This window comes from Metopolophium dirhodum, chromosome 1, assembly GCF_019925205.1.
Source record: "Metopolophium dirhodum isolate CAU chromosome 1, ASM1992520v1, whole genome shotgun sequence".
Classification (NCBI taxonomy): Eukaryota; Metazoa; Arthropoda; class Insecta; order Hemiptera; family Aphididae; genus Metopolophium; species Metopolophium dirhodum.
In genome coordinates, this window is record NC_083560.1 from 32,974,410 (window position 1) to 32,988,715 (window position 14,306).

The 14,306-nt window shown below is 29.7% G+C and overlaps 2 protein-coding genes across 2 annotated transcripts; one reads left to right on the forward strand and one right to left on the reverse strand.

Annotated features, from left to right (window-relative positions):
• Positions 1-372: 372 nt before the first annotated feature.
• Positions 373-882, reverse strand: LOC132933874 (uncharacterized). Its single transcript, XM_061000148.1, has one exon. The coding sequence runs from the start codon at positions 880-882 to the stop codon at positions 373-375; it is 510 nt and encodes a 169-aa protein (XP_060856131.1).
• Positions 883-13,641: 12,759 nt separating this feature from the next.
• On the forward strand, positions 13,642-14,151 carry LOC132933873 (uncharacterized). Its single transcript, XM_061000147.1, has one exon. The coding sequence runs from the start codon at positions 13,642-13,644 to the stop codon at positions 14,149-14,151; it is 510 nt and encodes a 169-aa protein (XP_060856130.1).
• Positions 14,152-14,306: the final 155 nt, after the last annotated feature.

Genomic DNA, 14,306 nt, shown 5'->3' on the forward strand with positions numbered 1-14,306 from the left:
AGTACCTATGTGGGATTACCACATGGTCTTATATTATACATATTATCTAAACTTTTAAACCAAACTATTCTCAGATCAAGAAATGCAATTAGAACATCATAATAAATAAAATCAATAATATAATAATATTAATAATAATAATATGAAACGATAACAGGGATATACGTTTTGTACTGATTACTATAATACTGTACACAACCAGTGTTGTACATTAAATAGATAAGAATATATACGCGAAAAATAGATTTACTAACTTCTAACATAAATTAAATCAAACATAATACGGTATAATTTAGAATATTTATTTTATGATAAAACTATTATTATTGTTTACAATCAAATTATATTATTAATATACATTTATTGATTCTCCTATAAATTACAATCTCTTGTTGTAGCATATTGGCAACCGGTCTTTTGCCAAAATGCTAATCTTTCTTTTATAAGTAACATAGCAGTTATCGATCCACCTAACCTCGGAGGTAAAAGTGCCAAACCTAAACCCGGTATCAATGACACGAGAGAGAACCCAGAACTAGTTGACTTGATGATTGTGGATGCTGTGACGATTTCTTCCAAGATTGCTGAACACTGTCCGTAGTCTATATGATCCTTATTCAATGAACTGTCCATTTCTTCAAATACATCATTCAAATGCAAAGCAAACTGGCCAGATAACATCACTTGCACCAACGTTAACGCCGCACCGGTTACAGGTATTGCGCTCAGTGTTGTCATTACCGTATAAATAGATTCCTGTGTCAATAACGCCGTTTGTAAATCTTCGATCTGTTCATCGTTTCCACAGAACGTGGAAACATTGGAAGAACATAATGGAATTGCCAATGATATATAAAAAACCACAGAATATAATACTTTCATTTTTATTAGCAGGTAGGTACAGCACAAGTAGTGTAAATATCCCAAGCAGTTCGCCTGATATTCGTACGAGTCGCAATGTGTCGAGTGAGCGTCTGTAAACATACAATACATACATGTTATATATTATGTATACCAAGGTAATCTATCAAAAAGTCCATTTTGAAAATAGTTAGACAAAAAGTCCAAAAATACAAAATATTCTATCAAATTTTATATTTATTTAAAACATGTAATTAATTTTATTAATATTACATTATATTTGAATTTGATTATTATGATGTATATAATATTATTCATGATTTGTTGGATGGCTGTGCTGAATACATTAATAGTTTTGTTTTGAAAAGCCACTTAAAAGAAATAAAACTTTTTTCCTTGAAATAAGTAAACGACAGAATATTTGCTTTATATTATGGACCAGAACACAACAAACAATATAGTAGGAGAAATAAATTAACTTTATTTAACATTTTGTAAAAATGTTCTTCTTACTCATTATTCCTCTATGATAAAAAAAAATATGGTCCAGTTGTTCATTTATGATCAAAGAGGTATAAATAAAAACAAAGAATTTCCAACATTTCAGAAAGTTCCTCGTTTACAATTCTAGTTGAATTAAATATTTAGTAAGGAATTATGTAGCACATGTTGGACCTAGGGAAATTTTAAATTCCTTAAAGCTTATTGAAATAAAAATTGAACTCAATCTTAGTAGTGATGAACTATTAGTTTGTGTTAATGGGGCTACAATTAAATAAACTCGTTATAAAGTCAATAGCATACCCATTATTATAAATAGAGATGTAGATGATGAAAACCCAACATTTATATTAATAAAAAATATTTTTCGTTTATTTTAATGAATCTGAATGAATTATTTTTGGGTTTTGTATGTCGACAACAGTGAGGTTTGATGAGCAATTTTATGCTTATGTTGTCAAAATTGTTATAATATTTTCCAAGACTCATTAATTTCTCCTATATCACACACTTAAAATATCGTATCAAATGGAACCAGATATGTGACGGTTTATTATCCCTTGTAATTTATGTAAAATATATACATACGTTTTTATTATGCCTAAAATATTGATGATACACAAGCACGGTTATTTTTAATAAGCATTTAAAGTTCAAATCTTGAAAAACTACAGTTAATTTGTAGTTTAAAACTTATAAAATATAAAATGACGTGTATAGCTAAAGCTAGACAATTTAATACAAGGTCTTTTATACAAGTAGTTCATACTTTTACCAACAATTTACTGATAATTTTAGAAAAATTGATTTGCAAGTACAAAGTTTTTGCAAAATGAAAATTGATTTTGGTAAGACGTTGAAATTAAAAGAACTCGTTATAAAGTCAATAACACGCATTATTATTGTAAATACAGATGTAGATGATGAAAACCCAAAATTTATATAAATAAAAGATATTTTTCTTAATGTATCTGAAAGAATTATTTTTGAGTTTTGTATGTTGACTACAGCAAGGTTTGATGAGTAATTTTATGCTTATAAAGTCAAAATTGTTAGAATGTTTTTGCAAAAATGAATATTCATTTTGGTACGATGTATTGAACTTAGTGTCTTGAACCTATGTCTTGCTTACTAGTTGACAGTAGAAACTTCATAATTATTTTTTAAATAAGTATTTATAATACGGGTAATGTGGAAAGATATTTTAGAACAAAATGTTACTTGGTAATTACAAGTAAATAATATAATAGGGTTTTTAAATACGTACGTATAGGTATTATATTTATAAATTGTTATAATTTAACTTGCTAGTCTACAGCTTACAGTATATATTGTATAGAGCTACCAACTTGCAGTCCCCGTTAAAGAACGTAAAATTTCAAGACATAGTTTATCATAACATTTTAAAATCGATTTCCCGCAGCTTTAATTAATGTTACTATGTCCAATAATGAAAACGCCTTGTAAATAGTTGTAATAGTACTACTAACTAACCGAACCCGTGCAGGTGAAATTTCGCAATATTGACAATGTCTTAATAAGGACATCACAGCAATAAAAACAAGTTTGATTGGATGTAAGGTATGTCATTGTCTGATAAATACGACGTGGGTCTCACACATAAACACTAATTATTTAATGACATAGAGGCGTTTGAAAATATGCGTGTGACGTCATAGAGCCGAAGTCTGAACGGCGGAGTATATTTTACGTGTAAAAGTGTTTAGATTAACACAACGAAATAATGTTTGAGATAAAATAACGAAGTAATTAAAGGAAGTAACTAGTTAATATGGCACGCTTATCGTAATATTTAACCTACTACTGAATATTATTAGTTGAGTACCGAATAGATAATTTGTCTTCGGTTGTAAAACATACTATGTATTTAAGTGTATTCACTTACCTAGTGTTGTACTGAGCAAGATGTGTAAACTCTCGTTGGAATGAGTACGTATCCGATTGGAATGAGTCGATGACCGTTATTAACACTTTACGATTTACACAACAATAACCTGTTGTCAGAATAAACGCAATAGTAAGTTAACTTTGTGAAGAAAGATTAATTTCGTGTTAAAAGAAAAACTGGTCGGTGTTGTGTGGTCTCGCTGCTGGTGTCGTCGACGTGGTCATCTATGTTGCTCTGCCATGTTCCTCTGAGTGTACTACTGTACTGAGTGTATTGTCTGTGCGTGGCGTTCATATAAGGAAGCGATTATTAATCCCCACTCTATTGTTATTACGTAACGTCAAAATTGATTGTTCGCGTTTGTTATGTGAATTGCCCATGTCCGCGTATTTATGTTGTGTTTTCGCATATTGTCGTTGGGTTTTTGGCAATATTGATACGAATACGGTTTTTTGTTATTTCGTATGTTTGTGAGTGTTATTATTGTCCCTTTGTAAAATATTTTAGGATTAATATTTTAAGTGAATATTACATGGTACGCATGCGCGGAGGATGTTTTTCTGTCGTGTAAGTTATACTTGCTTAGTATAGTGATGAATGAAATATTTGGTATTACGACTTTGTAAGTTAGTTAATATTTATATGGGTTCATGTATGTAAGTGCTGTAGTGAATTTTTGATGAGGTGTTGTTCTGATTTGCGTCATCATATATTGTTGCTACTTTTAGTCTCCACTCTTGTAATTTCAGCAGTAGTATTCTGTTGCTTAGGTGCTTGAGTAAATGCCATATTTTGTTCATATGGCATTTTTGGTTTTTGTAATATTTGTATGAAAGGGGTTCTAGGTCATGTGTTTATGTGTCATTTTCCCTTCGTATGACATTTTAGCACTAATATTTTGTTGCTTTGAGTGTAAGTTACATAGTGCGCATACACGTGCATTATGCTGTAATTCGCATGTTATCGTTGGCTTTTAGTAATATTTGCACGATGGATATGTTTCGTTAGGTTACGTGTTCATGTGTGCTATTGTCATTTTTCCTTTGTGTAAAGTTTTAGCGATAGTTTTTAGCACTTAAATGAATATTGTATTATACGCACGCATGCGTCGGTGTGAATATTGTAGGCAGTTTCTAACGCAGAGGAATTTATTGCGGTTGTGTAATAATGTATTTGTGTTGCGTAATGTTTTCTTATCTCGTTATTTCTTTATATCTTTATGGGCATTTTTTAGTGTATGGACATCTCGAAAAGATTGTTAAGGAATGTTGGTTGCCTAATATACTTTTGTATTGAGTTTTATGTTTTAATTGCGTTTGTGTTTTTACATCCAAGTATGAGCTTACCTGGTACATTCATTTTACAAATTTATTCAAATATATCGTTTATTATTCATATAATATTACAATAACGATATATAATTACAACGAATAAATAATTTATTTAATGTTACCTTAAATGTTTTTTTGTGTATATAACACTGGTGTTGTTATAGTTTTGATATACCTTCTAGTTTATTTATAATAGATAAAAATATTATAGTGAATTTCGTAAAAATTGGTTTATACGATAGGTAATACAACGTGAGTCGTGAACTCAATAATTTTACTTAATTATAACTTATAATGTGTATACAATAACCAGATATATTAAATTTTAAATCACACCATCGTCCTAAGCACGTAAATACTTAGGATCATAACAACAAAAAATCTAAAATACTATATTATGTTATAAAAATCAGTGTGTACATGTACGAAACTACTCTTTGATGTCCAGTTTAAATTTAACAAAATCTGAAATCATTAAAGTCATAAGAATTTACCATATATTATTTTTAATTTAATACTTTTGATGAGTTATAACGTATAGGTTATAAGTATTTTAACTTTGAAGTTTAGATGAGTGGAGCAGCGGACTTATTTTGCGAGGTACCCCTGTGCGGCTGTGCCACTTCTCTCTGAATACTATCTTAATCAAAACTGAAAATGCTTAATACTTACTCATTATCAATGTTTGATTTGGCGATGATTTATTCAAATTCTGTAAATAATGTATTTTCTAAAACGTTAATATTTTTCGAGATAATGATTGTTTACTTTTAAAAGAACCACTCTTTGTCTACACACCTGTCACCCAAAAGTTATGACTAACGCGATACACTTTTTATGACGTCACTGGCTAACGGACGCCTTAATATTAGACGTATAGTACGTAGCTAGGTACTTAACGAATGTAATCCAATCGTGAATTTACTGTAAAGTATAAGAGCTATAAACTATGTTTCAGTCATCGAGTTTGGATATATATACTTATTATATGCGCGTGGACGACGCGACTGACCTGTAATTATACGATTTATAAATAATAGTACATATAGTATATATATAGTTCTTGGCTTTTATCTAGACGGTATTTCTCAACGTCTATTTATATTATTCTTTGTCGACGTACGCATCATGTACTTGTTTAAAACCATACCTAGTCGTTTTGTATTTTTCTTCTCGTTAATGACTCGTTAATTATATTTTAACGATTATAAGTTTTATAGGTAAACCAGAAAATGCCTTTGCATTATGCACACTAATATCGTTAGTTCTAGTGAATAATAATTAGCAATTGAATAAATGTCTTTGGTTTGTATTATAACAAAATAAACTGCATCATAAATATAAAATAATAAAATATAATAATAATCATTCCATCATGCAAATTTGGGGAAATCTTCTCTTAGTGCACCCCTACATGGTTGTCTGAAAGTACCGTGAAAATAGTCTATGTGTACAAATGTTTAATAATGTTAATAATATAATAATATTTATACATTTTGTTAAGTACATTAAATCGTCAGTCGACGCGTTAAACTCAACTATTTTACTAAGGTTTTATAAAAGTACTTGGATTTTACAAACTTTCATAAATAAAACATGTTATATGGTTTATAATTAAATACGTTAAACGAAGCGATGACAATGTTGTGTACATAATAATATTATTATACTTGGTATATTATTAGCGGTTATTTTACCAAAGTTTCAATTGGATTTTACAATGTTATTTATAGGTACGGTTGGTTAGGTACACACAATGGTATTTACATACAACAAATTCTTAATAACGGCCGTTTATAGACGCATATACGAAACTGACATTATTCCTATAAGGAATCCGTGACAGAGTTCTGGAGTTCTGAGTTCTGGAGTCCATACCTGCAAGTGAAGCAGGATTTCGCAAACGGTCAGAGTAGAAAAGTTTTCGCCTAAACTGAATTCTGCTATTAGGAATTGGCGATACGATGTTTTTGTCAATGAATAAATTATTATATTTTATTAATATATTTCATAATTTTAATTTTGTTATTCGTCACTCAAGTTATAACAAAATTTGAAGTTCATATTTGCATGTTTTTATTACCTGTTTATCTAAGTGTCAGTAATTCCAAGAAAATCTGTATCTATCTTATCTATCTTATAATAAATTTGTATAATATCGTATCGATTATTATGATTCCCAAGGTAATTTATATTTTCAATAGTCTATATATACCAGCTGTTTAATCCGACTTCACCCGTAGAAAAAAAAGACAATTAGGTACTTAATTGTTGTATTATGCATAATATATAAAAATTATAATTAAAACTAGGTAAAGTAAAAATTCATATGTAACAGGTAAATTACCAAAACAAATCAAATCATACAATACTCAATAAGCTAAGTAACAACATAGAAACAATTATGCATTTCACCAAATTTGGATATGATAGCAATTATTATGCAATACAATAACAATTAGAATAATTTTAAGCATAGTCAATAAGTATGATGTAACTAGGTTAAACTTAATATCGATACTACCAATAATGATTCGATCGTAATATTGATATATATAAGTAATATGGGAAGACAGAAAGAGGGTCAGTGAGTGGTGATCGTGAGACTCGGTACCACTGACCACCAGTGTTAGAGCCAGGTGGTGATCGTGTGACTTGATCGCCACTGGACGTCAAAATTTAATATTAGTGCTTAATATAAATATAAAGTTAATTTATTTGTATACGCCTGTTAAGGGCGTATACGACATAATATAAAATAGAGTTATATCAATGGTGTATTATACCTCGATTTTATTTTACCTTAGTTCACATATTAATAGCTCTTGGCATCTTTCCGAACGTGGTTCTTTAAACTTTTCTGTTGTCTCTAAGAACAATCACTGACATGATCGTCAATATCGGTAGAGTAGTTTTTGAGTCTAAAGGCAACAAAAAAATACAGTAGAATTATTTTATAGATAAACTATATTTGTTTTAAGATATAATTTGTTTATTTGAGGCAAGAAACTCGACAATTTCTCAACTGCCTGATTAACCAATAGTGATTATTTATTTACAAAATTTTTAATTTCCATCGTGAATATCAAAACCCTTGTGTGAGCACCTCTCTAAAATGCAAATTTTGGGAAATTGTCTTTTAGTGCAACCCTACATGGTTGTATGAAAGTACCGTGAAAATAGTCTATGTATACAAATAAATTACGTAACAATTAATTTCCCCCCTATATACGTGCCTAAGTACGACCTATAAAGCCTAGATAACAATTTATATATAAAGGTTTCATAAATAATATATAAATTATACCTATAGGTACAACAACGTAAATTCGTCATCGCAGGTATAGGTATAGTTATAATTATCACCGGACGACCTTATTCTTGCATTAAGTGTATATACATTAATTCGTTTGCCTTTAAAACAATAACCCATTATATTTCTATTCCAGCTGTAGACACACTTTCAAAATTATTCTGCGGTTATTCAATCATAAAATTATCTTCAGACTAGACGTGCATGCGATGACGAATTTACTTTGTTGTACCTAATGGTATATTTCATATATTATTTATAAATTATTATACATTGGTCGAATACTAGAGAGCCTTTATATTATATATTATTATCTAGGCTCTCTAGGTCGTACTCAGTCATGTATACAGAGGGGGTTTGGGAGTTCAACCCCCACCGAAAATTAATAGTTATGTAATTTAGTTGTATGTATAGACTATTCTCACCAGCATATCATCAGCTTCATTTGATTTCATATTGAGTTATTGTACGATTTTCACTAGATAATTGTGTATAAAATAAATATAAAAGGGTTCAACACCCCACTGAAAGTAATTGTTGCGTAATTTATTTGTATACATAGACTATTTTCACGGTACTTTCAGACAACCATGTAGGGGTGCACTAAGAGAAGATTTCCCCAAATTTGCATGATGGAATGATTATTATTATATTTTATTATTTTATATTTATGATGCAGTTTATTTTGTTATAATACAAACCAAAGACATTTATTCAATTGCTAATTATTATTCACTAGAACTAACGATATTAGTGTGCATAATGCAAAGGCATTTTCTGGTTTACCTATAAAACTTATAATCGTTAAAATATAATTAACGAGTCATTAACGAGAAGAAAAATACAAAACGACTAGGTATGGTTTTAAACAAGTACATGATGCGTACGTCGACAAAGAATAATATAAATAGACGTTGAGAAATACCGTCTAGATAAAAGCCAAGAACTATATATATACTATATGTACTATTATTTATAAATCGTATAATTACAGGTCAGTCGCGTCGTCCACGCGCATATAATAAGTATATATATCCAAACTCGATGACTGAAACATAGTTTATAGCTCTTATACTTTACAGTAAATTCACGATTGGATTACATTCGTTAAGTACCTAGCTACGTACTATACGTCTAATATTAAGGCGTCCGTTAGCCAGTGACGTCATAAAAAGTGTATCGCGTTAGTCATAACTTTTGGGTGACAGGTGTGTAGACAAAGAGTGGTTCTTTTAAAAGTAAACAATCATTATCTCGAAAAATATTAACGTTTTAGAAAATACATTATTTACAGAATTTGAATAAATCATCGCCAAATCAAACATTGATAATGAGTAAGTATTAAGCATTTTCAGTTTTGATTAAGATAGTATTCAGAGAGAAGTGGCACAGCCGCACAGGGGTACCTCGCAAAATAAGTCCGCTGCTCCACTCATCTAAACTTCAAAGTTAAAATACTTATAACCTATACGTTATAACTCATCAAAAGTATTAAATTAAAAATAATATATGGTAAATTCTTATGACTTTAATGATTTCAGATTTTGTTAAATTTAAACTGGACATCAAAGAGTAGTTTCGTACATGTACACACTGATTTTTATAACATAATATAGTATTTTAGATTTTTTGTTGTTATGATCCTAAGTATTTACGTGCTTAGGACGATGGTGTGATTTAAAATTTAATATATCTGGTTATTGTATACACATTATAAGTTATAATTAAGTAAAATTATTGAGTTCACGACTCACGTTGTATTACCTATCGTATAAACCAATTTTTACGAAATTCACTATAATATTTTTATCTATTATAAATAAACTAGAAGGTATATCAAAACTATAACAACACCAGTGTTATATACACAAAAAAACATTTAAGGTAACATTAAATAAATTATTTATTCGTTGTAATTATATATCGTTATTGTAATATTATATGAATAATAAACGATATATTTGAATAAATTTGTAAAATGAATGTACCAGGTAAGCTCATACTTGGATGTAAAAACACAAACGCAATTAAAACATAAAACTCAATACAAAAGTATATTAGGCAACCAACATTCCTTAACAATCTTTTCGAGATGTCCATACACTAAAAAATGCCCATAAAGATATAAAGAAATAACGAGATAAGAAAACATTACGCAACACAAATACATTATTACACAACCGCAATAAATTCCTCTGCGTTAGAAACTGCCTACAATATTCACACCGACGCATGCGTGCGTATAATACAATATTCATTTAAGTGCTAAAAACTATCGCTAAAACTTTACACAAAGGAAAAATGACAATAGCACACATGAACACGTAACCTAACGAAACATATCCATCGTGCAAATATTACTAAAAGCCAACGATAACATGCGAATTACAGCATAATGCACGTGTATGCGCACTATGTAACTTACACTCAAAGCAACAAAATATTAGTGCTAAAATGTCATACGAAGGGAAAATGACACATAAACACATGACCTAGAACCCCTTTCATACAAATATTACAAAAACCAAAAATGCCATATGAACAAAATATGGCATTTACTCAAGCACCTAAGCAACAGAATACTACTGCTGAAATTACAAGAGTGGAGACTAAAAGTAGCAACAATATATGATGACGCAAATCAGAACAACACCTCATCAAAAATTCACTACAGCACTTACATACATGAACCCATATAAATATTAACTAACTTACAAAGTCGTAATACCAAATATTTCATTCATCACTATACTAAGCAAGTATAACTTACACGACAGAAAAACATCCTCCGCGCATGCGTACCATGTAATATTCACTTAAAATATTAATCCTAAAATATTTTACAAAGGGACAATAATAACACTCACAAACATACGAAATAACAAAAAACCGTATTCGTATCAATATTGCCAAAAACCCAACGACAATATGCGAAAACACAACATAAATACGCGGACATGGGCAATTCACATAACAAACGCGAACAATCAATTTTGACGTTACGTAATAACAATAGAGTGGGGATTAATAATCGCTTCCTTATATGAACGCCACGCACAGACAATACACTCAGTACAGTAGTACACTCAGAGGAACATGGCAGAGCAACATAGATGACCACGTCGACGACACCAGCAGCGAGACCACACAACACCGACCAGTTTTTCTTTTAACACGAAATTAATCTTTCTTCACAAAGTTAACTTACTATTGCGTTTATTCTGACAACAGGTTATTGTTGTGTAAATCGTAAAGTGTTAATAACGGTCATCGACTCATTCCAATCGGATACGTACTCATTCCAACGAGAGTTTACACATCTTGCTCAGTACAACACTAGGTAAGTGAATACACTTAAATACATAGTATGTTTTACAACCGAAGACAAATTATCTATTCGGTACTCAACTAATAATATTCAGTAGTAGGTTAAATATTACGATAAGCGTGCCATATTAACTAGTTACTTCCTTTAATTACTTCGTTATTTTATCTCAAACATTATTTCGTTGTGTTAATCTAAACACTTTTACACGTAAAATATACTCCGCCGTTCAGACTTCGGCTCTATGACGTCACACGCATATTTTCAAACGCCTCTATGTCATTAAATAATTAGTGTTTATGTGTGAGACCCACGTCGTATTTATCAGACAATGACATACCTTACATCCAATCAAACTTGTTTTTATTGCTGTGATGTCCTTATTAAGACATTGTCAATATTGCGAAATTTCACCTGCACGGGTTCGGTTAGTTAGTAGTACTATTACAACTATTTACAAGGCGTTTTCATTATTGGACATAGTAACATTAATTAAAGCTGCGGGAAATCGATTTTAAAATGTTATGATAAACTATGTCTTGAAATTTTACGTTCTTTAACGGGGACTGCAAGTTGGTAGCTCTATACAATATATACTGTAAGCTGTAGACTAGCAAGTTAAATTATAACAATTTATAAATATAATACCTATACGTACGTATTTAAAAACCCTATTATATTATTTACTTGTAATTACCAAGTAACATTTTGTTCTAAAATATCTTTCCACATTACCCGTATTATAAATACTTATTTAAAAAATAATTATGAAGTTTCTACTGTCAACTAGTAAGCAAGACATAGGTTCAAGACACTAAGTTCAATACATCGTACCAAAATGAATATTCATTTTTGCAAAAACATTCTAACAATTTTGACTTTATAAGCATAAAATTACTCATCAAACCTTGCTGTAGTCAACATACAAAACTCAAAAATAATTCTTTCAGATACATTAAGAAAAATATCTTTTATTTATATAAATTTTGGGTTTTCATCATCTACATCTGTATTTACAATAATAATGCGTGTTATTGACTTTATAACGAGTTCTTTTAATTTCAACGTCTTACCAAAATCAATTTTCATTTTGCAAAAACTTTGTACTTGCAAATCAATTTTTCTAAAATTATCAGTAAATTGTTGGTAAAAGTATGAACTACTTGTATAAAAGACCTTGTATTAAATTGTCTAGCTTTAGCTATACACGTCATTTTATATTTTATAAGTTTTAAACTACAAATTAACTGTAGTTTTTCAAGATTTGAACTTTAAATGCTTATTAAAAATAACCGTGCTTGTGTATCATCAATATTTTAGGCATAATAAAAACGTATGTATATATTTTACATAAATTACAAGGGATAATAAACCGTCACATATCTGGTTCCATTTGATACGATATTTTAAGTGTGTGATATAGGAGAAATTAATGAGTCTTGGAAAATATTATAACAATTTTGACAACATAAGCATAAAATTGCTCATCAAACCTCACTGTTGTCGACATACAAAACCCAAAAATAATTCATTCAGATTCATTAAAATAAACGAAAAATATTTTTTATTAATATAAATGTTGGGTTTTCATCATCTACATCTCTATTTATAATAATGGGTATGCTATTGACTTTATAACGAGTTTATTTAATTGTAGCCCCATTAACACAAACTAATAGTTCATCACTACTAAGATTGAGTTCAATTTTTATTTCAATAAGCTTTAAGGAATTTAAAATTTCCCTAGGTCCAACATGTGCTACATAATTCCTTACTAAATATTTAATTCAACTAGAATTGTAAACGAGGAACTTTCTGAAATGTTGGAAATTCTTTGTTTTTATTTATACCTCTTTGATCATAAATGAACAACTGGACCATATTTTTTTTTATCATAGAGGAATAATGAGTAAGAAGAACATTTTTACAAAATGTTAAATAAAGTTAATTTATTTCTCCTACTATATTGTTTGTTGTGTTCTGGTCCATAATATAAAGCAAATATTCTGTCGTTTACTTATTTCAAGGAAAAAAGTTTTATTTCTTTTAAGTGGCTTTTCAAAACAAAACTATTAATGTATTCAGCACAGCCATCCAACAAATCATGAATAATATTATATACATCATAATAATCAAATTCAAATATAATGTAATATTAATAAAATTAATTACATGTTTTAAATAAATATAAAATTTGATAGAATATTTTGTATTTTTGGACTTTTTGTCTAACTATTTTCAAAATGGACTTTTTGATAGATTACCTTGGTATACATAATATATAACATGTATGTATTGTATGTTTACAGACGCTCACTCGACACATTGCGACTCGTACGAATATCAGGCGAACTGCTTGGGATATTTACACTACTTGTGCTGTACCTACCTGCTAATAAAAATGAAAGTATTATATTCTGTGGTTTTTTATATATCATTGGCAATTCCATTATGTTCTTCCAATGTTTCCACGTTCTGTGGAAACGATGAACAGATCGAAGATTTACAAACGGCGTTATTGACACAGGAATCTATTTATACGGTAATGACAACACTGAGCGCAATACCTGTAACCGGTGCGGCGTTAACGTTGGTGCAAGTGATGTTATCTGGCCAGTTTGCTTTGCATTTGAATGATGTATTTGAAGAAATGGACAGTTCATTGAATAAGGATCATATAGACTACGGACAGTGTTCAGCAATCTTGGAAGAAATCGTCACAGCATCCACAATCATCAAGTCAACTAGTTCTGGGTTCTCTCTCGTGTCATTGATACCGGGTTTAGGTTTGGCACTTTTACCTCCGAGGTTAGGTGGATCGATAACTGCTATGTTACTTATAAAAGAAAGATTAGCATTTTGGCAAAAGACCGGTTGCCAATATGCTACAACAAGAGATTGTAATTTATAGGAGAATCAATAAATGTATATTAATAATATAATTTGATTGTAAACAATAATAATAGTTTTATCATAAAATAAATATTCTAAATTATACCGTATTATGTTTGATTTAATTTATGTTAGAAGTTAGTAAATCTATTTTTCGCGTATATATTCTTATCT